This window comes from Anguilla anguilla, chromosome 3, assembly GCF_013347855.1.
Source record: "Anguilla anguilla isolate fAngAng1 chromosome 3, fAngAng1.pri, whole genome shotgun sequence".
Lineage (NCBI taxonomy): Eukaryota > Metazoa > Chordata > Actinopteri > Anguilliformes > Anguillidae > Anguilla > Anguilla anguilla.
In genome coordinates, this window is record NC_049203.1 from 26288473 (window position 1) to 26313300 (window position 24828).

General features: G+C 37.6%; 1 protein-coding gene across 5 annotated transcripts in view; it reads left to right on the plus strand.

Moving 5' to 3' along the window:
- The window catches only part of gabra5 (gamma-aminobutyric acid type A receptor subunit alpha5), a 56963-nt gene that overhangs the window by 15545 nt on the left and 16590 nt on the right, over positions 1–24828 (plus strand). For all 5 annotated transcript variants that reach the window (XM_035410435.1, XM_035410431.1, XM_035410434.1 and 2 more), the window contains exons 4-6: positions 38–105; positions 443–663; positions 14591–14673. In XM_035410435.1, the coding sequence (XP_035266326.1) occupies positions 38–105; positions 443–663; positions 14591–14673 (372 nt within the window). The remainder of the gene's footprint in view (positions 1–37; positions 106–442; positions 664–14590; positions 14674–24828) is intronic.

The window sequence follows — 24828 nt, forward strand, 5'->3', positions numbered from 1 at the left end:
AACACTAACTAACACTTTGTTTGCAACCTTTTCACAGAAAAGGTAACCGAGATTAAGACAAACATCTTTGTCACCAGCTTCGGGCCAGTTTCAGACACTGAAATGGTAAGACCCTAATGGAAACAAACGGATCTGTCACTTGTAAATTGAATGCAATGCATTTGCACATGTATCAGACCATAAATATCCTACCACAGCATGTTACATTCTGTATTTCTCTGTCTCCCAATGACTGAACTATCAAAATGAAGTGCACTTTTCTTTGTTCTATTAGTACAAGAATGACTTTTTGCTAGTATTAATATTTGACTGTCAGAATTTGTCATTGTATAGCTATTTGCATTGTGTAGCATGTGTGTAAGCAGTAAAGTTGGTAAATTCATGTAGGGGGCGAGGCTAAACGGATAATACAACAGCATTGTCATTGTTGTTGTTGCTCCAGGAGTACACCATTGATGTGTTTTTCCGGCAAAGCTGGAAGGACGAACGGCTGCGTTTTAAAGGTCCGATGGAGATGCTACCTCTCAACAACCTCCTCGCCAGTAACATTTGGACCCCTGACACATTCTTCCTGAACGGCAAGAAATCCATTGCCCACAACATGACCACTCCCAACAAGCTTCTGCGGCTGAAGGATGACGGCACCCTGCTGTACACTATGAGGTGAAAACAGAGCTTCCACCCCAAGGCCTTTGGCCTTTGAGTGTATTACCACAACCCCCCCCCCTCATACATCCCCCCCCCCCCATAGCAAGCACGGTCATGTGCCAAAGGACACTGTACCAGTGCAACTAACAACCCCTCTGGTCGTAGGCCTTGGGGAAAGGAGCCAAAAGTATTTTTTTCATGATAATTTCTTAAGATGAAGGTTAGATAGAGCCTGAAAGCAACTTGCCCTTTTCTGCTTTTTGTTTGGAGCGGATCTTTGCCGAGCCCAGCTGAGAGAACAAAGCTATGGATTTTTGTTTCTGTCACGGTGTCCGCCACCCTGCAATTTTTTTTCTGGGTTAACGGCGCAAGGGGAATATGTGTTTTTTTCAGAACAGTGCTCCATGCTTATTAGTGTGCGCTGGGCTTTCTACAACTGTATCTGTTTTTTATGGCTGATCTCTGAATTAACAGTCAATTTACCAATCAAAATTATAGGAAATATCATGATGTACTGCACGTAATTTAGTGCACTTACTGTAGTGTCTACAGAGCCAGAGAGGCTTGACTAGACAAAGCTTTCTCAGTGGAAGCACTCTGAATATATCTTATTGCATCTCTTTCCGTATGATACATTTCAACCTTTTTTCATTTGTTGTCCATATTGGTGCTCTAAGTAATGCATTCTCTCCAAACAAATTGTCTCCCGTCACATATCCAAAAACTTTAATCCAGCTGCATTAAAGTTCCTGTGCAATCAAAATAATATTTTAAGAGCTATATTATTCATAAAGAACCAAAGGAACCAAAAATTGTGAGATAAAACCTATTTTATTAAAATTAGATTTTAAAGGTATTTTAATGAAACAATGTTGTTATACTGCCCACTAGAGGAGGAATTGGTATTGGTCATCTGGAGATCATGTTGACTGTACTGTATAATCGACATGTAATTAGCATTTTTATCCAATCAGTGGTCCAACTGTTCTGTGATCTGCCCAATCAGATGTGCCATGCAGAAAAGGTACACTGTCACAGACACCTGCACAATTTTGTGTCCATAAATTATATACATTAAGAAAATGTTGTTTTTCTTCTTGTTAATTAAGTAAGTATACATTTTTATCATGTGGCTGAATGAACACTCTAAATGTAGAAAGGTTTTGTCATTACATGGTTAGAAATTACATAGTCAATGAAATTCTTCATATGATACCTGCATGTTAGCAGTCAGATTGGATTGTGGCAGACCACAGAAATCAAATATTAATGAGGACAAAAGGATGGAAGATGGGCCATTGTCTAAGAGGGAAATGGATCTTTAATAATGTTGCAGTAAAGCATCAAGCAGTTGACATTTTATGACACCACAGCTATTAAGAGGTTTGTCTCTTAATGCATTTCCATAATTGGAAATTGTGTTTCATGTGCACACAGTCTGAACCCACAGAGAAGTAAAGTTGCCTGAGTGATATAAGAGGGCAAAAAGGGGGGAGCCTCTCTCTCTCTCAATCTCTCTCTCTCTCTCTCTCTCGGCTACAGCTGAGTTTCAGAGCTTTTACTCCACACAGTGCTGTGAGCTGGAACAAGGCAATTTCATAAGCTGTACATTATTTATCCTGAGTTTATTAACTATGTTAAATGAATAAATCAAGTGGGGAGCTTGCAGGCCTATCTAGGGCAAGAAAAAAAGAAAGGGAAACACTGGCTCACATAATGGCATTTGTTTCCTATACATTCGCTGAGAAAGGACTTCACTCACAGCAAAATGTTCAACTCTAATATACAGTTGCATTTTTAACTGTAATAGAGTAATTTATTAGATTTTATTATTTACTGGATAGTTATTATTAGACTTATTTGAACTTTTAGAATTGATATAACACTAAATGATAATTATACTGCATTGAATGCATTGATTTTTAAGCTTCATGCATTTTTTTATATTAAGGTATGCAAAAGTGACATCAGCATATAACTCCATTTTAATGATAAAGGCCTATAAAATATGCATTATTGCTCTTTATTCATATCTTTACAGAAAACCTGATTGACTGTAAAAAATAAATTTAAAAGATTTAAAATTGATTAAAATTCTTCCAACTAAAAAAAGTAACTGTTTACAATGCCACTTTTAAGTTTGCTCAACTTTCAAGGTTCAAGGTTATGTGGATTATACATTCTAAGCTCCAGTGACAGGCCTTTTATGTTGGCACAGCAACCATACATCAGTTGTATTAACTCATATGGTGCTCTTCATCTAACAAAATGTCAAATATTTGTGAACTACATTTTATAACCTCATTCAAAACCAAAATGAACAAGTTCATGTAACTAAGAATTTTACACTGGGCCAACATAAAAAGGTGTTCGTGGGGTTTAAAAAAAACGGTGTGGAAATGGCAATTTCTTCCATCCATCCATCCACTTTCTATACTCTCTTGCTCCTGGTCAGGTTTATGTGGGGGCTGGAACCTATTCCCGTGTGCGTTGGGTGGGGCTGTCTGGGATTCGAGCTTATTCAAGATATCTCCTTGCTGTAAGGTTATGTCCACTGCACCACTGTGCAGCCCCACGGCAAATATGTAATTTATACTTTAAAAACTTGAACCGCAATGTACTCAATATTAATGCTGTAACATTTTTATGCTAAAGATTATCGAGTTGATTTTAATGCTTGGAAATCATGTTACATATACATCAAAAATGGAGTAAATGTAGCCGGTAATTTGGGGTGGTTCTGATTAATTAAAGTACCATAAAAAAACAAAATTGAGTAGATACCACTGAAATCCTGAGTAGATACTATGGAAAACCCGAGTGCATCCAAAGCTGTGTGTTGTTTTCTTCTGAATCAACCTAATTCATTGCAATACCAATTTAAAACCAATATGTTTTTGATAACATTTGACAGTTTGGATGAACTGCACTCCTCTTTTCTCACTCTTTTTGCGGTGTGCAGCACTCGTTTCATTAAGCACAATGCAGGGGTGTGAATTCACCCTCAACTCACTAACTATCTACATTGAAGCTACTGCTTAGCACACTTTACTACTGTATCCCTTGGACATTTTCAACAGCTGTAACAGCATTTATTTAGCAATATCAGTCTGACTCTTGCGGCGCCGAATAGAAGTCTGGGAAAGTGGGCGGTGCTAACTTCAGAACAATGACGGATGTATAATTTTTCTTAAATTTGGAATGTATAATAATACATTGTTAAATCAAGGATTATACCTGGTCTAATCTTAATAATTTAAGCAATGTTATTTGTTGGTCAAATCATCGTTTCTTTTCATGTAATAAATTTCAATAATTTAAGTAAATTTCAGACAAAATAATTTGTTGGACTTACAGCCATTTATTTTGGTATTGCCAACTCAAATAATCACTACAGTGATATTCAGTAATTTCATTAGACATTGTAACCTTTTGTATTATTGTCACATTTACAAGGCCACGTTTTTTTTACAATGTAATAACATTTAATTAATCATTATTTGGTAATAATATGATGGTAATGGTCAGTTATGATTAACTGACATACTCATCAAAAGACGTACTCATCAAAAAAGTAAACCACACTGTAAAAGTTTGAATACAACTTGCTTCACTAAGTGGAGCATAGCTTATATTTTTAAATTTTGCAGTCAGGTTATGCCAATTTGTATTTAAAAATTTTACTCAATTTTAACTTTTTCTAACAATGAAATTTAAGTTTTGTAAACAAAACCACTAATGAATGTTATTTAGCATAAGGAATCAAAAATCTAAGCTCAAAGCTAAAACAAAGCTAAAAATTAGTGGTGTAAGTTGTCTTGAAAGATGAAAAACAAGGTTACACTTTTGCCTAACAAATGTGTGGCAATTGTTTTATGTTTTATATTTGTTTACGTTTCACTTTTTCCACCCCTGTATGTTCTTGTACTAAGGGGTCAGTGAACAGTCATTGCTTTAATTTTTTACGATAAGGAATTTTTAAATGATGCTGCCAAACTGTGTAATAATTATAAAAGTACTGGTCAGGCAGTCTTTCTTTGGCTTTGATATTTTAATTTCATTAATTTCACCTATGACTTTATCTTCAAAGCAGCCCATTTGTCCAAGAATACTGGCCACATTGCAACACTGGGCTGGATACATAGTCACAATGTAGGCTAATAGTGCCTCCTACATCTTATCACTTTGGATGAGGCTAACTTATAGTGCATAAGTCGTGAACTGGTGTATGCAGCAAAGCACATTAGCTAATGCTTTTCGTTTAATTAATTGTAATTCCAAATTAAGTTAGATATGCCACATTATTTACCCATTGGTTGTGGTCGTAGAACTTTCATACTTGGCAAAGTTCCATGAATGCTGTTATTGTATCTTACAAGCTAGTTAGTGCAAGGTAATAGCCTATTCACTAGTAATAACAGCACATAATATAACAAATAAAAATACAGCTTTCACAGTTGCTACTGTGAGGAGGAGTCTACACAGTGCGGGCGCCAACATTTTGGCAGGTGCGTGTGTGGCAAGTGATATCAGCAGCTACACAAATACTTTCATAGCATTGTCACTCCTCAGCTGAACTGAATACTTGAGACCTGCATGAGCTGAGCTGCTTCAGCTGTACAGTCCTCCTGGCTCAGTGACTGCTGCAGCTTGCCTGGCAGATTGAATTGTGGAGAATAAGTGGTCAATCTGACTGCACAGTTCAGAGGCACAATGAAGGGTATTTCAGCTAAGGGGTCTCTTGTCTTATACATATTATATCTGATATATACACTCACCCGCCACTTTATTAGGCCACCTATCTAGTACCATGTAGGACCCCTTTTTCCCAAGCCTGCATTCTTAGTGGCATAGATTCAAGGTTCTGGAAATACTCCTTCGGGATTTTGGCCCATGCTGACTCGACAGCATCATGCAGTTCCTGTCGATTTTTCAGCCACACATTCATGCTGTGAACCTCCCATTCCACTTCATCCCAAAAGTCTCTATTGGATTGAGGTCTGGGGATTGTGCCGGGCACTGGAGTAAACTGAAGACACTGTCATGTTCGTGGAACCAGCTTGAGATGACATGTGCTTTATGACGTGAAGCATTATCTTGCTGGAAGTATACACAAGGGTAGACGAAGGGTAGTCATAAAGGGATGCATATGGCAAGCAACAATGCATAGGTATGCTGTGGCATTCAAATGAAAACATTCCCCACATCCTTACTCCACCACCACCAGCCTGAAACATGGATACAAAGCAGGATGGATCCATGGATGTATGCTGTTTACTTCAAATTCTGACCCTACCATCTGCATGGTGCAGTAGGAATCTTGATTTGTCAGGACAGGCAATGTTTTTCCAGTCTTCAGTCATGCAATTTTGGTGATCGCATGCCCACTGTATCCTCATCTTCCTGTTGTTAGCTGACAGGAATGGAACTTGGTATGGTTTTCTGCTACTGTAGCCTGTCCGCTTCAAGGTTTGATGCGTTGAGCATTCAGAGATGTCCTTCTGCATACCACTGTTGTGAACAGCTCTTTTTTGGGCATTTGCAACCTTTCTGCATGCTTGAACAAGTCTGCCCATTCTCCTGTGACCTCTGTCAGTAGCAAGTTGTTTTTGGCCACAGACCTGCCACTCACTGGATGTTTTTTGTTTATCACATTATTCTCTGAACTCTACAGACTGTAGTGCGTGAACTTCTGAAATGCTGAACCACCACGTCTGGCACCAACAGCTATACCATGGTCAAAGTCGCTGAGATTAGACATCATGCCCATTGTTATGTCTCGTTGAACAAAACAAAAAAAAAGAACCTCTTCACCATGCCTGCACGCTTTATATGTTCAGTTACAGACACATGAACCACTGTTTGCAGAAGGAGGCTATTTCCATCAACGATCAGGTGTAATTACTGTAATAAAGTGGCCAGTGAGTGTATATAGACTACAGAATAGATGTATTATTTTTGAGAAATATAATGGCCCACATATTTCATATATCATAGTGCGATAACTGAAAAAAGAATCATTCTTTTTTTTTGTGCTTTTACCCTTTTTCTCCCCATTTTGGAACTCCCAGCTGTTTGCATCATCAGCATTCTTTGCTGTAAACTATTGAGTCAGGAGAGTGCAGACAAGCATGTGCTTTTCTCTGAAGCATGTGATGCTGAGCCCTGCTTCTTTACACGCCACATTTACTCGCACAGGCATGAGTTGGAGACACTTCATGTACAGCTCAACAGATTAACCGCCACGCCTGATCGACCAGAAGGGGTCACTAGTGCATGATAAGACGCTGTCATCCAGGCTCAATGAAACTGTCCCTTTCCCTGGGTCAGGGTTTTGTGCATTGCTCCCTGAGGATGCCAGCCTCAGTCAGCAGTAGCATGGTCAACATTCAAACCAAGACTGTGGAGCCCATTTGTGCACTAGAACAGTACCTCAACAGAATGAGTCACCCAGTAGCCAAATAATTTGTATATTTGCCATTGTAATGTGAAGTGGGGCAGTATCTTTCTGATCCAGTATATTTTATTACCATATCTTGACCAATGTTCAATTGTCAAAATGGACAGGTTTCGAGGAAATAAGGATAAAATAAAATAATTTTAAAAAATCAGTTTTTCTCTTTAAATAAAACTCTCTGTCTAGTTTATAATAGCGTTACCAATCCTAGGATTCATGAATATGGAGGTATTTTGTAGCAAAAGTCACAAATATGTAAATCTTTTCACAAATCTGCAAATGGGGTTTTACAAGTATGTAGAATGGATTCAAAAATATGAAAAATGCGAGTTGCAAATTTGTAGAATGAATTCACAAATATGTAAAATGTGACCAAAATTTTACATATTTGTGAACCCATTATACATATTTGTGAATTCATTCTGCATATTTGCAACTCGCATTTTACATATTTGTGATACATTTCTGTCCGTGTGCCAACAATTTGTTTTGATCAGAACTCACAAATAAAATTATGAACGGCATAAATCTAGTGAGTCAGGATATTATGACAAAAATAGTTACGTGTCTCAGAATGTACAGTACGTGAATTCGTGTAAAATGCATATTTTGAAATGTCCTGCATTCCAAACAGGCAGCATTCCATGAGCGAGCATGAGCACTGGAGTCTTAGGTTGGGGATACTCATCACACATTGTCCCCTTTTAAGCTTTTAAGATTTTTGGGAGAACAAAAGTGTCAAGGTAGTAAAAAAGTATAAAAGTTGTAAGGTGATTTTTAGCATGTGGTGAAACTTCATGCGGGTTACGGCTGTAATAATACTTTCTACCTAGCTAGCTGACAAGTGAACTTGTAGCCCAGTAATGAGTTGGGAAATCTATAAATTAATAACATACACATTGTAGGCCTGTACATAACCTAGTCTGCAATGTGAGCCGCTGTGCTCAAAAATGCCTTTTTGTGCTTTTTGGTCTTATGTGTTGTGTAGGCCTAGGCAAGCTATTGTCCTAGCTTGTTGTGATGGTTATTTCACTGACTTTTTGTACTGTAACATTTCCACCGGACAGCAGGCCAGTGATGTTTTCGTCAACTAAAATTATGACAAAATTCTTGTCAACGTCCTAGGACAAAACCAGGAAGTACACTTTTTTCGCTCAACAGGCATTCTCAGTTGTGTCTTTGATCACATGCCTAATCACGTGTGCAACGAGAATAGCGCAGAGCAGTGACGTGAGGACTACGCACCTCTCCATGGGTGATAACTAAATGGCAGTTTTCATATTGGCAAGATTGACAACAATGCAGTCATTTATGCATCTGAAAAAAATGCACCCATATTGACAAATTGCAAACAACTGTACAATACTGAAAAAAGTACTTTTGGACCACATCAAACTATTTATGTTGTTACAACTGACATTAGCAAGCTCCTAAAATTTTCAGCATCATCTGAAAGCTAGAATTAGTCAGTTTAAATAATTAATTAATTAATTTGTTCGTTCGTTCGTCATAGGTAACTTTTGGCAGCACCGTAATTATGAGAGCAAACAGCATAAGAAAGGCAATTGGGCTAATTGGGTAGTTTTTTTCTGCCTAATTTTTAATTTCATTATCAAGGATCACCGAAATATTCCACCATCTTCAGCTTAATCATAATCATTTTAATATATTATTGGACATAGAATTAATTTGCCTTCGATATGATGCGACTGATTTAAAGCTGAGGATCATTCCATTTATATAATTCAGATTAAAACATGGATATACTGTAAATAGATGGTCTTTAATCATGCAATTATTATAAATAAATAAACGATGAAATTATGACGTGTCCAAATGTTGTTTAATTAAAATGTATTCATATATTTTTCATCTCAATGTCATATTAGCTATACATGTTCTCAACTTTCTGCCATAAATGCACCTTAGAAATGCTTCGGCTTCTCTTTCCGAAACCTGTGCATTACATCATGCAAGTCTGCTACTAGGATGCGCAAATATGACATAGTTAACATCAATATTTGAATGTAAGCATTTTATTTTTGCTGTCGAATATGAATGGAGCCCACTGGGGCAACTGGCTTTTTGAGCAAAAATCCCAGAAATCAGCAAGGGGCGACATTACACCTGGTGCTGATGTTGAGAACCGAAAACTGGCCCCTTGGGTTTAACTGCTGGCATACAGTGCGTAAGTCAACACAGATGTAATAATTGCCACGCCACCAAGACTGGCACTTTAAAATTAAAAAAATAAAGTAAAAATAATAAAAATAAATAAAAGTGCATCAGCAGAGCTTGAACGTTGACATTATTAAATTCATATACGCCCATTATATTTGCATGATGTTCAATACCTTCATTTATAGCCAGTTCTGCTCAACTGCCTGTAGGCGAGTAATGAAATTATTTTTATTTGCAATGAAACACTGCAAGTTTTTATCAACATTATATAAAATTGTGGACACATGTACTCGTCATTCTCTATGCTGGTATTGCACAATATTCATGGCAAAGATGAACACATATGCAGTTTACTCAGGCTGGATAGCTGTAATGGCTCCTGTTTAAATGAAATAGTATGCCCAAACAAATGCATGCTGTTACATTGCCCTATTACTTATAGTTATTTAAATCAACATAGTTTAACTAAGTTTAAACAACAAAGCTATGAGTTTTTGCATAAAGCTAATTCAGGTTTTATATTATTTTTTAATGTCTATATTGTCTTCAGAAAAGTAAAGCTGCTTTGTGACAGTGACGTTCACACTGCAGCTGGACATTGCTCTATGCACATGTGAAGCAGTGTTCACTCATGTAAAAGGGACATGCACTGTCACAACTGAAATATGGTCACAAATACTCTGAGTATGTTATGAAGTATTTTATATCCATGGAATTTACTGGAGGCAGGGCATTAAATGTGGCTAAATTACGTCAGGACTAAAATGTTGCTAAAGTACTTTTCATTGACAAATGCATTTTCATTCTGAATGTATGCCTATACATACACTACCAAGTCAATTATCAGTTCATTACTTAAAGTGGAAATCATTCATTTTTTCATACTAAAAAATGTCATATTTGGTACTTTGATTCTTTTCACGCTGGCATATTTGTAGCCTATGTGTGTGTGTGTGTGTGTGTGCGTGTACAGTGCGCTCCATAATGTTTGGGACAAATACATATTTTTTTCCTTGATTTGGCTCTGGACTCCACAATTTTAGATTTGTAATCAAACGATTCACATATGGTTAAAGTTCAGATTCTTGGCTTTTATTAAAGGCTATTGCTATAAGTTTTGGTTTCACCATATAGAAATGACAGAACGTTGTATACATAGTCTCCCCATCTCAGGGCACCGTAATGTTTGGGACATATAGTTGCACAGGTGTCTAAACATAATTAAGAAAGACAGATCAGAAACAAAATTCAGTAGGCAGGCGTGGATGTGTCAGTCTGTGCTGCTGTCTACGAAGACCTCACCGAACTTTACTGCAAGATGCAATCCACAAGTTAACCGCAAAAACAGGATGGCCACATTACAGCTTGCTAAGATGTACCTAAATGAGCCTGCTGAAATCTGGAAAAGGACTTGTGGACAGATGAGACCAAAATTCGCCTGTATCAAAGTAATGGCAAGAGCAAAGTGTGGAGGCCAAGATGACTTGCCCAAGATCCAAAGCACCCCCCACTCATATGGCTGCCTCAGGTACTGGTTCACTGAACATGCGTCTCATGTGCTGAAGAGAAACTAGAAGTCAGCTAGCCCCCGAAAGGAGCAGGAGCTGAATATGGCTACAGTACAGACCTGGCAGAGCATCACCAGATAAGATACTCAGTACCTTGTGATGTCTGTGGGTCACAAACAGTCATTGCATGCGAAGGATATGCGACAAAGTACTAAACATGAGTACTTTCATTTACATAACATTAATATGAATAAAATGTTCTGTAATTTCTAAGTGTTTAAAATTACCATTAAGTAAAATCTGAGAATGTGCACTTTTACCACACGTGAATGTTTTTATTGCAAATCTAAAATTGCAGAATGCATAGAATCATGAAAGAAATATGCCCCAAATATTATGGAGCTCACAATATGTGTGTGTGTGTGTGTGTGTGTGTTTGTGTGTTTGTTGTGTGTGTTTGTGTGTGCATGCATGTTTGTTTGTGTGTGCGTGTTGTCCAAACGTGTCAGAGTTGTGTATTTTCCATATTTCTGGCTATGCTGTTGACAGGAAGTAAAATTGTGTTCTTCTGTACAATTAAGTATGAATAATTGTATATCTGTGTGCAGCATAAACATTGTTGTACATGGAATTACAATACAGTGATGTTTACAGTATTGTAAGGAAAATGAACCTGACAGATGGAAATATAGGTGTATGGAGTCACTATAGCTTTTAAAGTTTTTAGGAAGGTTCTGTGTTTTAGGAAGGTCCCCATGCAAAGGTGGTATTTACCATGTTAGTTCACTAGAAGGAGATATTGAGCAGTCATGTTTTTATTAAATTCAGTTAAGGATGAATGGAGTATGCTTTGCAATTCAAATATGAATTTAGTAACATTGAAATTTAGTAGGTAATATGTATATACATGTACATATGTATGTTCATTTGGAGTAAAGGAACATATATAATATATATATATATATATATATCACACCTTGGTTAAAAAAACTAGTTAAATAGTTTTTCTTTGAAATACTTTTTTGATGCATTTGAGGTATTTCAAATTATTCAAATAATTAAGTCATATATTACTCCAAAGACACAAATATGAACTATTTTAAGTATCTTCATATACGTCATTCAAATACTTTTCAAATAATAATATTTTAAAATAATTTCAAATGCTTTCCTCTAATACAGTACCCAAGAATGTAGCAGCCTGTGTGGGGTCCACCCATTGCCAGGGGAAGAAATGTCATAGCCCAATGACAGAAATGGCATTAATCAGGCAATTAACATTGCTATGTAAAGTGCCAGTTCGAATTTATCTATATACAATTGATTTGCATTATGCTTTATATTTTATACAGATAGTATGGCCAACCTTTATTAGCATTTGAATCTTTATGGTACTAGCAAATTCAATTATGAAATTGTCATCTTGTTGTAAAATATTTACTTTAGTAAGTGCTTCATTTGATACAATACAATGAGCACAGTCAATAAATAATAATAGTTGGTGAAGAATTTCAATACAAAATGACTGGCGGAACCTCGGGGTAGAGGCCATGAAACACCATTAAATAAAACTTTTAAAACATAATCACACACATTTGCGAGCGTCCCGAGTGCAATTGTTGTTGGAGACGTTAAACTTTAGAGTTTGTACTGCATTTATTGAAGATGAACAAGGTGACAATGGAATTTCCATAAGGAATAAGTGGGGAGTCAATAATGTCCAGAACATCATTGTTGTAAAATACATGAAATTTCAAATGGCCAAATGCACTGATGAAATGTATTTTTAATAAGGACACAGTGAGTGAACTAGTCACTGAGTGGGTGACTGAGTTAGTGACATCCCTTTGCATTTAAAATCACCCTGGAATCAGACCTGACCCCACATGGTTATTGAAGTCTTAATGGTACTGAGAGTATTTGCAATACATCTTTGTGATGAAATACTGAATAACTGTACATACCTTGTTTCAAATATTTAATTGCTTTGAAATACATCCAAAGAAATATTTAGAGTAAAAATACATACAATAATCAAATACTTAATATGTGTAAATCGTTTCTCAAATAATTCTAATAAACAGTATTTAAAAGGCAGTGAAATATTAGAAATATTGGAAATGTGTATTTAACCCAGGTCTGATATATTTATATATTTAGTGAACATCGATGCATATTGAGTTAAGCACTTATTTAATATGTTGGCCTTGCTACAGTAAATACCTGTACTTAAAATAGCAATCAGACAATGTAGGTGTTCTCATAATTATCCTTTGTGTCAGTCAGTGTCAGACTTGATTTAGATCCTGGACTCCTGGTTCTCTACGGCAAGGAACTTCGTTATATAAATCCAATAAAACAACTGATTGATTCAATTAGGTAATTATGTGCTGAGGTGAAAGAAAACATAAGCCCTTTGTCCCAACAGGAATTGGAGCTGAAAAACACTCCTCTATCTGAAAATGTTCTCATAATCATTTTTTAGGCCCTATGCAATTAAAAAAGAATTGCTATATTATTAGCTAAGAACAAAATAAATACACTGTGACATTAAATGCATTTTATTCAATGTAAATTTTATCCTGTAGGCTTTTAGATTGCCCATGATAGAATGATTTGATATTGATCATTGGGAGGTGAAGGCTCCTGGATAATTAACGTGATCATTAAAATTATTTTACCTAATCAGCATCATGACTGCTTATTGATCAGAAGTGAAATTCAATTGAATATCAACAGAGAATGGATGCCATCAGACATCTTGCACTTGTGTTCATGATGAGATGACATGATGAATTCACTTTTTTTTTATTAACTTTTTTGTTAATAGGCTTTAAAGTATACATTTATATGTATCTATAAGTTGATCTAGTTGAACAACTTCAAATGAACACTTCAAATGCTTCAAAAATGATTGCACATGGTCTATAACATTGTCTGTTTGATTCTGCTTTGATCACTTAGTTTTAACAAGCAAATGGATCTGGATTTTCTCCCCCATGTGTTAATTAAATTCTTAATATGTGAAAGTACAGATATACTTGCAGACCCGCAAGAAAATAGATTAAAGGAAGGGTGTAATATTTAAAGGTCCACAAGATGGCAATATAGGAATAAGATTTGACTGGTTCTCTCCCTTATCAGTGCAGAGGAGCTTGCTCGGTCTGACTGTAATGCATTCTGCTAGCACGAAAATGTTAACACTGATGCAAACAAAATGTACACAAAGTGCCAACATGCACTCTCTCCAAGGATTAGAGGACGGAGATGCCTGGGTGACTGGATTGACTGGGATAAATGTTTGTGTCATTCCTGTCTGCTGCACTTGAATAGACAATGCTGGAAAATCGCACTGAGCTTAAGGAAGATTTGCTCCTGACTCGGAGAGCGCATTATCGCTTTACGCAACACGGGGGCGCCCTTGTGCTAAAAATAACCTTGTTCTTTTTGAATCAGGGCCATTGCCTGCGTAGGCTGGAATTGTGCTTATGTGTATCTGGGGAATTACTGCAGTACGGCAGTGGTTCTGGTGGTGGTGGTGATGATGAGGATGATGATAATAATGATGATAACAATGATAATAGTGATGATGCTGACAATTATTAAAATATTGAAAGCAATAATGATAAAATGAAAAATAAGATGATGATGATAGCAATTCAAATGATGGCGATATGAATACGATGATAATGATGATACCAATAATGTGATATTGATGATGATGAAGGTAATGATGATGATTTGAATAATTTTGCATGATGATGGTAATGCTAATGTTGATCTATTTTTGTTTCAGATTAACCATCTCAGCTGAGTGTCCAATGCAGTTAGAGGATTTCCCCATGGATGCCCATGCCTGTCCACTCAAGTTTGGAAGCTGTGAGTAATGATGGAATCGCAGCTTTAATACAAAGATGGAATCTGCTCTTTCTCACTTTGCTGCCTGAGCATGGCTCTTCATTTTGAAATATCTCGTCCTTTTTGTATTTCATTGTACAAAATGGTTTATTGTTGCTTGAAGTCGACCAGATTGGTTTGAATGTGTTGCTCCATCCTTGGTACAGTTGCTGTGTGGTAATAGCTATAGCCATCAATGGTTAGCTTGTTTTCCAGATATTTGGAGTGGAATCAAAACATTATTTTGCCTAGCACATAATGCGATAATTAATCTCTTTTTATGTTTTTAACAAATATATTTTCAATGTCTCCATTCTCCATTCAGTTTGTGCACCCTAAATCTCCACAATTTTTATTGCACAGAATATTTTATGTCTATTTGGTTATTTTTATGTCCATTTATCTTTTAACAAAACAGAAAGTTATAAATGTACCTGCCCATATCTTACCATACATGTGAAACGACCATCACTGTCTTTCTCTTTCATTTTAGTTTCAAGCTAACAATTAAAATGGAACATTCTGAGTTGCCAGTAGTTTTTCTAGAGCACATTCACTGTGCCATGACATACAACCCTGTCATAGAAAGCAAGACTAGGAATATCAAAGAGCAGCAAATCTATTACTGGAGAAGAGATTTATTGTGGAGTCACACCAAACACTGCCTAAAAATAAGTCTGATTATGCCATTCAGTAATTATATTGAACACGCTGACTTGTCAAATTACAAATTAGTTTACCAACAAGCTACGTAATGTATTTCCTTGGTTTTTCTTGATACTCAGATTCACATTGAAATGTGTGAAGCATGGATTCTGTTGAGGATACTTGAAAATACTGTGGAAATCATTTGTTTTTGCAGTCATACAGATATGATATTCTGTATGAACACAATGACGTGGGCTTTTAAATGAAATTCGAAGCCCTGTTTCTCTGAAGTGGCAGCACAACAGCCACCATCCCTCAGGTGGCCCCAGCGTGGGTATTGTGTCATTGTCACTGTCAGCCTTATTCAGGAGTCAGTCAGATGTCAGAGCAGCGGCTCAGTGTCACAGAGCTCACACAGGAGACAGAGAGGAGACAGCTGAGGCAGCATATTTACACAGGCCTCACGCTGTTCTTCCACACACACACACACACACACACACAGCTAGGGTCACTTTGCAGCAGAGACAGCCAAATCACATTGTTCTTCTGAAACAAACGTGCACACACACACACACACACACAAACACAGAGATATTTCTATGCACACAGTCCAAAAAGCCACATCGTACTGTTTGTTGGAAGCACACACAGAGGAAAGCCACTAAACAGTGGGAAGAATTAGATCACACTCCACTCGTAACACCTTCTTCTTGCCACACACCAGTTGAGCTCCCAGCTTGCCATCTGCTGTTTAGCAGCTATTAGCACTAAGGTGCAGCCATCTTGGAGTAAGCTAGGTTGTGACATCACTCGGTTGGTTTGTCTGCGCTGCTCAGATCCTGTTGTGAGATGGCTGACTTTCAGTCAGCTCAATGATAAGTTGTAAGGAATAACAAAATCCTCAAATGTATTTATCCACAAATTATCCTTTTAATTTCATAATGAGACTTTTCAAAATGGTTAAGTCCTCCTGTCAATCAACACGAGCAGGCCGGGACCTAATCACTGATTGGATAATCGTTTGCAATCGATTACTTCATCTTGTTCAAAGAGCATGGCCTGGATCATGGAGTCTGTGGGCTGATGTCAGCCAACTCTGCTAGTTGACAGTTGCTACATACTGTATGCTGCTGTCACTCTTATAATATTATAATATTCAGATCAGGAGGGGTGAGGCAATACCTCGACTTATTGTATGATGCAGATGTTTTCTGTAAACAAGACAATATCACAATTTTCATGTTTTTTTAGCCAGTGAGATGTTTCATTTCACACTACATGGGTAAAAACAACAAAAAAGAATAATAAAAAAAAGTTAATCAAAAGCTTACATGTTTTTTCAATTGCGAGTTGCTAATTAAAACTAGCTTTCTAGCTTCTGTCAGTGTTCCAAGAGACAGCCATGTAGACCAAGTGCTAACCTGTGAGTGGGTGAGCTGGTGGCATTAGTTATGTAGCAAGCAATAGGCTCTTAATTGGATGTGTTCTTACTTAGCTAACGCCAGCCAGATTAATAAAAAGTGACTGCTCTGCGACATTCAGCCAATCATTTCTGTGACAAACACCCAGCCTTAGTCATGATGTGTAAATTATTTTGAAATATTTGAATATATGAATGTATTCATTTATTTATATATACAATTCCAGACTAACATTAGTCGACGTTTTTAAAGGGCAATAAGATATAGAATGTTGCTTGAACAGGTGACATGGCCTCCAAATTTTATCAGACAAAGCAATCATTAAACGTAAGCCACAGGTTCTGCTATAAAGTATGTTTCAGCTGTTTTGAGTGCCCAACCCAGACTGAAGGCAGCATTCATAAAGGTCCTCGTATGAGCAGTATTGATCTAAGATCATCTTTCTCCTGATGATACGCAGAACTTGTCCATCGTTAGCTAAAAAAAAGCAATGCCAGATCAGCAGTCGTTGACGTGGGTAGCCTAATGTTTGCTTGGCCTGAAGGGCTGCAGAGAGACTACTTTAGAAGTCAGCTGACGGGATGAATCGTTTGTGCTTCAGTACCTGGTTGCTCTTTCTCTAAAATCTTTTTTTTTTCTTGCCCCCTTAGTTTAATTATCTTTAATCCTTTTGACTCACAGGATCTTTGAATTGCTTCCTGGCTGTTGCCCACAGCGATCCCAAGGCTTCCTCACAAGCTTTCATTCGCTCTTAGACCCTTTCCCTCTGCAGCTTTACAGCGCACAGCGAAATCATCTTCCCAGCTCTGTGTTGCTTAGTTACTGTACTTTATAGATTTTTACACTCCACTTTTATATTATATAAGGCCTTTATGCTTGTCTCTAGGATAGGGCAGGTCTCCGCCAGTCTGCCCCGGGTAGAATGCATGCTACGTCTGTTAGCGCTGGCGAAATCCTATTTATTCTCTGGAAGCCCGCCATTGCCCGCTCCTCCCCTCTCTGCATTGACCCTGCCTTTCTCTCCTGTGTTTGTGGCCTTTCACAGAGCTCTCCGTCCACTGGAGATGGCACAGGCATCCCTGCCTGGAGATGTCTTCTCTCCCTTTGTCTGTGTTTATGGATCATGCCCGCGCTTGATTAAAAATCCATTTAAAAAGTCAATAGTGCAGTCTGTAGGGATTTTACTTCTTGCCCACCTACTAAATCAACTATGATAGACCATTTTGCATTGATAGAGAATATTTGCATCCCTTGTGGACTGGTAGTATTGGATTGACACCAAGCATTTTACTTTTCATGCCATCTCTGTTCTTATCCTTAACTTCTGTAATGTTCCTTCACAGAATTTATTGTAAATATGTGGACTTTTGGGAAAAACAAAATGATAAATATATTTCAGAACAATGTATTCCTTAACAAGCACGTAACCGTCCAGACCCATGGCGCAACTCACTTCCGCCGACACATTTTAGCTGGCACCACCTGCGCCTGCGTCCCACAAAACGTCCCTCAAAGGTCGTGAGTGAGTGAGTGAGTGACCACAATTTTCCATGCATAGCCCACGGCGGCAGTTCCTGCGCGCCGTGGGAAAAATATGTATTGCTGTATCTGAAAGTGAAAATAATTTGTACATTTGCCCGTACATTTCAACGTGTCACTATGTCTAAAATATATTTTATTTCACTATTTTGGAAAATATTCTCATTCCTGGAGGGTATCTTTAAATCTAGCAGTCTATCTACTTATCTATCCTTCCATTTCCTTCCAATCTATGTTTTTTTACCTTTTTGATGAAATTTTTGTCAGTATCTTGGCCTGCTGCTGTGTAACTAGTTCGCATGATTTCTGCAGCCTGCCGATGTACAGACACAGCAAAGCTTGTGTTGCTGCTTCCTCCCCAAGGCGCTGAGGGGAGATTAATAAATCATCCTTTTGCCTTTTTGCTTCTCCTCTACTTCGCTGCTGTGTTTCTGCAGGCCCTGCATGCGCAAGTCTTGCATGGGAACTCCCTCACTCCGTCAAACAGGAAATGCGTGAAATGGGAGATGCCATTGCTTTGAAAACATATCACACAGGGCTCAATGCTCCTCATAATGCCGCTCTGTCCACGATTAGTTCACATTCACATGTTGGGTAGCCTTTACAGAAAAGGAATATACTGAAAATACTGTAAGTATATGACCTTTTACATGTGAAAAATATAATAATAAATGTATTCCACTGCAATGTTTTTTTTTAAAAAAGATGTAATTTATTTCAGTATAGTGTAGTATATTCCACTTCTGTAAGGGACAGTTATATGTGGCTTACTTACAGACTGGTTTTAGAAGAGCTTGTCCCGAATAAGAACAAGTCCCTTAATCCTTGTGATGAAAGCAAGGTGAGGTGACTCCCTGGTGGTACACCCGGCTCAGGCACTTGTTCTTAGTCCTGCATCACATGGATTGGACGGTATCCTGGCTGATCCAGTGCCAACCGTGATCAGCAGTCCCATGGGCCTATGCGAGATACGGCCTCTCGCAAGTTTGGGAGGGATTCGGTTATCACAGCAGGGAAATCCTTACCGCGTCTGACAACAGCGCCTCCTCTGGTTGATCGGGTGCCTGCAGCCTATCTTCGCCAATTCTGTGACCCTCCCTGGAGCAGTAATTAGCCAAGCTTGTGGGCCATAGGGTAAACTTATTCTGTAGCTGGGTTGGGCAAGAGTTATGGGGGAGGCCCACAGTAGTGTGTTGTCCTGAGAAACGTACGGAGTCAGTGCTTATACAGTGCCTACGGTTGTGAGTGGGCATTTCATATTGAGAGAGAATTTTTTTCTTAAGTGAATAAAATATTTAGGAAAAATTTAAGCACTCTTACTCTCGCTCTCAATATTTTTATTCTGTCAATCAGAACTTGGATATTCAGTCCATTGTTATCCTCAGTCCCACACTCTTTAAGGTCTCCTTAGCTAATCATTATTTCCTCTAAAGTCTGTTGTCCATTTGGCACCCTGTAATGAATATATTATTAAGATTTTGCAAAACTTCACAATATCAGGGTAAATATGCTAATTATTTCATGTATTGCAATACATTTATGAAAATGTCTTAACAAAATATTGCAGGATGTTCTATTTATGTGAGGGCAGACTGCTTTTCGAACTGTGGCAGGTCCATATATCTTACACAGTATTCCTAAAGATGCGCTTCCTCACAAATGTTGCCAATGACAAATGCACAACTAGGCCCAAACCCCCAGCAGTGGAAAACAAAGAGTTTTCCTGTAGGAATAGAGCCCAGGCTTTTTACTCTCATAGCATATATTGGTGCATTCTGTGCCAAAAACTTGGCCCCTGCAGCTCATCTTCACTGGAGCTGAGCAGCAGCTTTTATTTCACACAGCCCCCTCACAGGCATGCTTGCTGTCAGGGGGGTAATGTTTATTTATTTACCTGGGGTGGGGAGGGGGGTGTTTGCTTTGTTATAATACACAGATGATGTGGATTCACATTGCTTGCGCCTGGAAGCAGCTCAGTCCGAAAGGTGTTTTATGGAAGGGGGGGACAATACAGCCGGTAGCCTGGGCGTAGCTTCACCTGCTCCATTGCTGGTTCTGATGAATCATCAGAACAGAAACTTCTCTGTGTCATCAGTACATAGCATCGGTTTCCAGAAAGGAGAAAAGTCCACACCGACCACAGCCCCCCCTGCTGGTTTGAGACTAAAATAGCTAAGTGCTGGCAAAGCAACTTTGGAGAAGACACTGAAGAGCTTGTTTCTTTTTTGGTCCTCATCTCCATAAATCCTGGCCCTGTGAATGCTAAAGAGTGTTTCCAGAGAAGATACTCTTAGGGGGAAAACATGCAGTTCAACAGACTCAGTGTAATGAGAATGCAGGTGTAGGGGCTTATTTATCATGTGTAGGGGGTCGAAGAGTTCTATTGCATTATGCTAAGGCTGGTGACATCATGTGTGACAACACTGATTGGACTGCTGAGATATGTAAGATATTCTACTTTCTTATGCTGTGGGAGTTGGATCCCAACTTGCGTAACTTTCTGATAATGGCAACATCCAAAGGCATCATGAAAATGATACAATTTAATGTAATGAAGCTGTAAAATAGTGCTAAGCCACTGTGAAAGACATTGCACTCGTTCCCTATCAAATTCTCAGAGGAACTGTAGGTGTTCATTCTGCCCTGTAAATTCCTGGCCTTTGACATTCGTGCGTGGAAGATCTGATTGAACCTTGTGTTCCCAGTTACATTCTGTGTTCAGCAACACATTTGTTCGTGGCGTTACTTCACAGTTGTTTAAAAACATCAGGGGGCAAGCTTTCAGCTTTCTTGTACATCATCTGTGAAACTCATAGTGCGGTTCCAAACCCATTGTGCAGTTTCAACTGGCCCTTTTAAATCAGGTCTTAAGATATTCTCATGTGTCTATTTTCTTGATTATTTAGCTGATTCTGATTTATTCATGAGTTTTTTTGGTTTTTTTTGCAATGTGTGCAGGTTTGTTCGTACACAATAAATTGCTCAGTGTTAATTCACCTTTACCAATTTGTATGAGCCCGAAAGGGTTACTCTAAGTTGATTTAATAGTAAAAAAAAAAAAAAAAACTCTCAGCTAATACTGAACATTTTACCATGCATAAAGAGGGTTATATTTGAGTTTGCTGAATTTTATCATATTGCACTTATGATTAGAAAACGAAATTTAAAAATGTAATTTGTATCACATCGCTCCAACCCATTCTGCAGCACTTTCTTAATTTGAAAATTGGCTGGTTGAAAATGCTCATTCCCAAAACCAGCAGAATGGAAGCACAGTAATACAAAGACAAAACACCTGTTCTGTCACCAGCATAAATACGTGCAATGATTCAGGACAGGTTGAAAAAGAAAACCAAGAAAACATCCCAGATCACAAATATTGGAGTTAATGTGCACCTAATTGAAGTTACATTCAAGCTGACAAAAGAGAACAAAGAGACACCAATTATAGTCTCATTCTGCAGAAGGAAAAGGTGGCAAAATGGAGAGGTAGAGAAAGACTCAAAGCTTAGCAGAGACACATTGATTTGAAGAGGGACTTACATTTGCACAGCATGGTCTTCTTTTAAATTCAGCCAATCTGGAATTGTCAAATGTCTGTGATTATGCTTAATTTAATCAGTGAAAGTTTAATTAGTGCATCTCATTACATGCAAATATAATGTTAATGAAATATATTTTATGCATATTCTGTGCCCGTGACTCATTCTAAAATGACCATACTTTTATAAGGACATGCCAGAAGGGCCATACATCAGAACATAATCATTGTAGTGCTGATTTCCTTTAAAGGCCCGCTCAGTAATTTTGGTTGTAAAATAAAATTCTAATGGCTTACAATGAGCAAAAAAATGAAGATATGGTACTTTACTATACAATTACTCTCCTAATAAAAATAATGGTAAAGATCCCAGTGAAAAGCACTTCAAGACAAAATTAGTATTTAAAATTAGTGTTGGACGAACACTACTTCCTTGTTCATCGTGTCTTCCGTATTTTATTGTTCTTCTTTGCTTTTGATTTATGAGCCTTAATGTAGTCCTTGAACAAATCACTGTGGATACAAACTCATCACTCAGGTTAGATAGCAAAGGAATAGTTGGCTAATGTTTTGCGAAATAAACCATGCCTAACTACTTCAGATGTACTTATGCACCCCCCCCCCCCCCCCCCCCCCCAATTTTAGAGGACCATAACTAATTGAACTAAATAACATAACATACAATTAACATAATAATCATAAACACATTTGCAAATCCTTTTTATTCAATGATTGCCTAAAGTAGACTTCACCAGATGCTGGGTATCTTCCCTGAAGATGCTCTGCCAGGCTTGTACTGCAGCAATCTTCAGTTCCTGGTTGTTTAACCTCTTAAGGCACAAGCCAAATTTTGCCAATCCTTGCCCATTTAGGGGGTACCCTATTTAAAGCTTTATAACTCCAGACGTGAACACCACAGAGACTTGAAAAATGGCTTAAATGAAGCAAGACATTTGTACAATTTACAATACTAACACAGATTAGTTTATATTCATAATTTTGGAAGAAATAAAGTGCCACAAATGCAATTGTTTTGACAAAAAATCCAAAATAAATTTGCACTTTTTAAGTTTGCAATGAAATACTGCGAGATTGAATATATGCAGGAGGTTAAACTATACATGTGCTAGGTCAAAAACGTCTTGACCACAAGTTCATAAAATCTAAGGGTGGATATGTAGAACTACTATAGATGTATGAAGCAAAAACTAAGCAGTGTACCCAGCATCTCCAAATCTATCCAAAATGTCTAAATTATGCATTGCTGTAAATCATAACATATCCATGTATTTCACTACAAATCAACTGTTTTGACTCAAGAAAATCACTGTTGCATAATTTTCAAATGGGAATTACAAGCTTTCAGTCAGTACAGTGGTCTAAAATAGCTAGGTGTCCAGAAACATATCCAAAATCTCTCCAAAATTGAATAAAATGCTTTTTGTCCATTATAAAGCATATAAACGAGCCCCTTATGAGGGTTTAAGATGAAACATTGCTATCAGATTAAAAAAATAATGCAAAAACATTGTCACACAATGCGGTACAGTACCTAAATGTGTAATAATGAACTTGTGTGTATTTCTATACTCTGTACTCTCGTATGTTTTCTTGTATGGGGATGAGACAACATGAAAACAATTTTCACCCGTCCACCACGTTTTGGCAATGTTCCAGCTATGACGTCATCACTGTTGCAATTTTTAAAATGCAATATTCCCAAGTATTTCTCCATGTGTTCAAAGACCGCCAATGCCTTTGAACACTTTAAAATAAATGGCTAAACTATAAACTGGAATGCCAGAGTGGGGCCTATATCTTTCATAGTCTTATTAGTCAGCTTAAAGGTGAATTTGTAGCCCTGTCGATAATCATAATCGATAAAGACAAAGCTCACAATCAATTGCCAGGAAAGCTCACCATCTATTGTAAGGACAATCTGTTGTTATCTTTATATAATATGAACTCCATTACTATTTTTTTTTTGGCAGTTTGTTAGTCTGCTTTCTGTCAGAAGGTAATTTCCCGGTTTTTGCATAATATACTCTTCTGCATGAAACACTTAACCTTGCTGTACCCCTTTTAGAAAAGGGGTCACCAAAGGGCAAGGACAGTGAGAAAATCTTAGGGGTTTAAGCACTGAACGGGGGCAACAGAGACTGTGAGTGTGATGAATTAACCTTTTGAATATGAAAGGAAAATACAGTGCGTGTTAGTGTGTGTGTGTGTGTGTGTGTGTGTGTGTTTCTGTGTCTGTGAGTATGTGTGTGTGTGTGTTTCTGTGTCTGTGAGTATGTGTGTGTGTGTGTTGAATGTCATCTCCTTGTTCTTTTTCACTTATAATGGAAACATATGCTGACCCATGAATTCCTTGCGTTATATTGTGGGGGGTCTGCAGATCAAATCTTTATCCTCGTTCTGAATCCAACTTAAGCTTCAAAAATCAGATCTGTTTTGACAACTGCACTGGACTACACTTTCTAAGAAATATGCTGACAAACTAGAGCTGAGAAAGATTTTCCCTGAAAAATGACCTATCAATTTTTCATACATTTTCAGACCATTCATATTGTATTACTTAGAGAATGAAAACCCTGTGTTTAATTTATTATTATATTGTTGAATGGCCCAAGCATTGAAAGCACCTAGTGATTCTCTATGTGATTATTTTAGGCTTCTCTGTATTCATTTCGTTGGTTAAACATGTGTTGTCTATTTGTAACTGAATACTTACAGATTCTCCAAGTTATGTTCTTTATTTTGTATTGTCTATGTATTATGATATACCATTGTACTCCCTAGCTTTTCTTATGAGAAACAGCTTTTTCTGTTTTATCAGCTATTTTAGTGTGCTTAATGCTTTCATGTTTATATAAAATTCAAAGACTACTGACACCAAAAAGTGTTCATCTTGGCTACCCCCACACTATCTTAAAATATAGATTATCACATAATGTTAGTTTATTTAGTGCTGACTAGTGCGGGTAT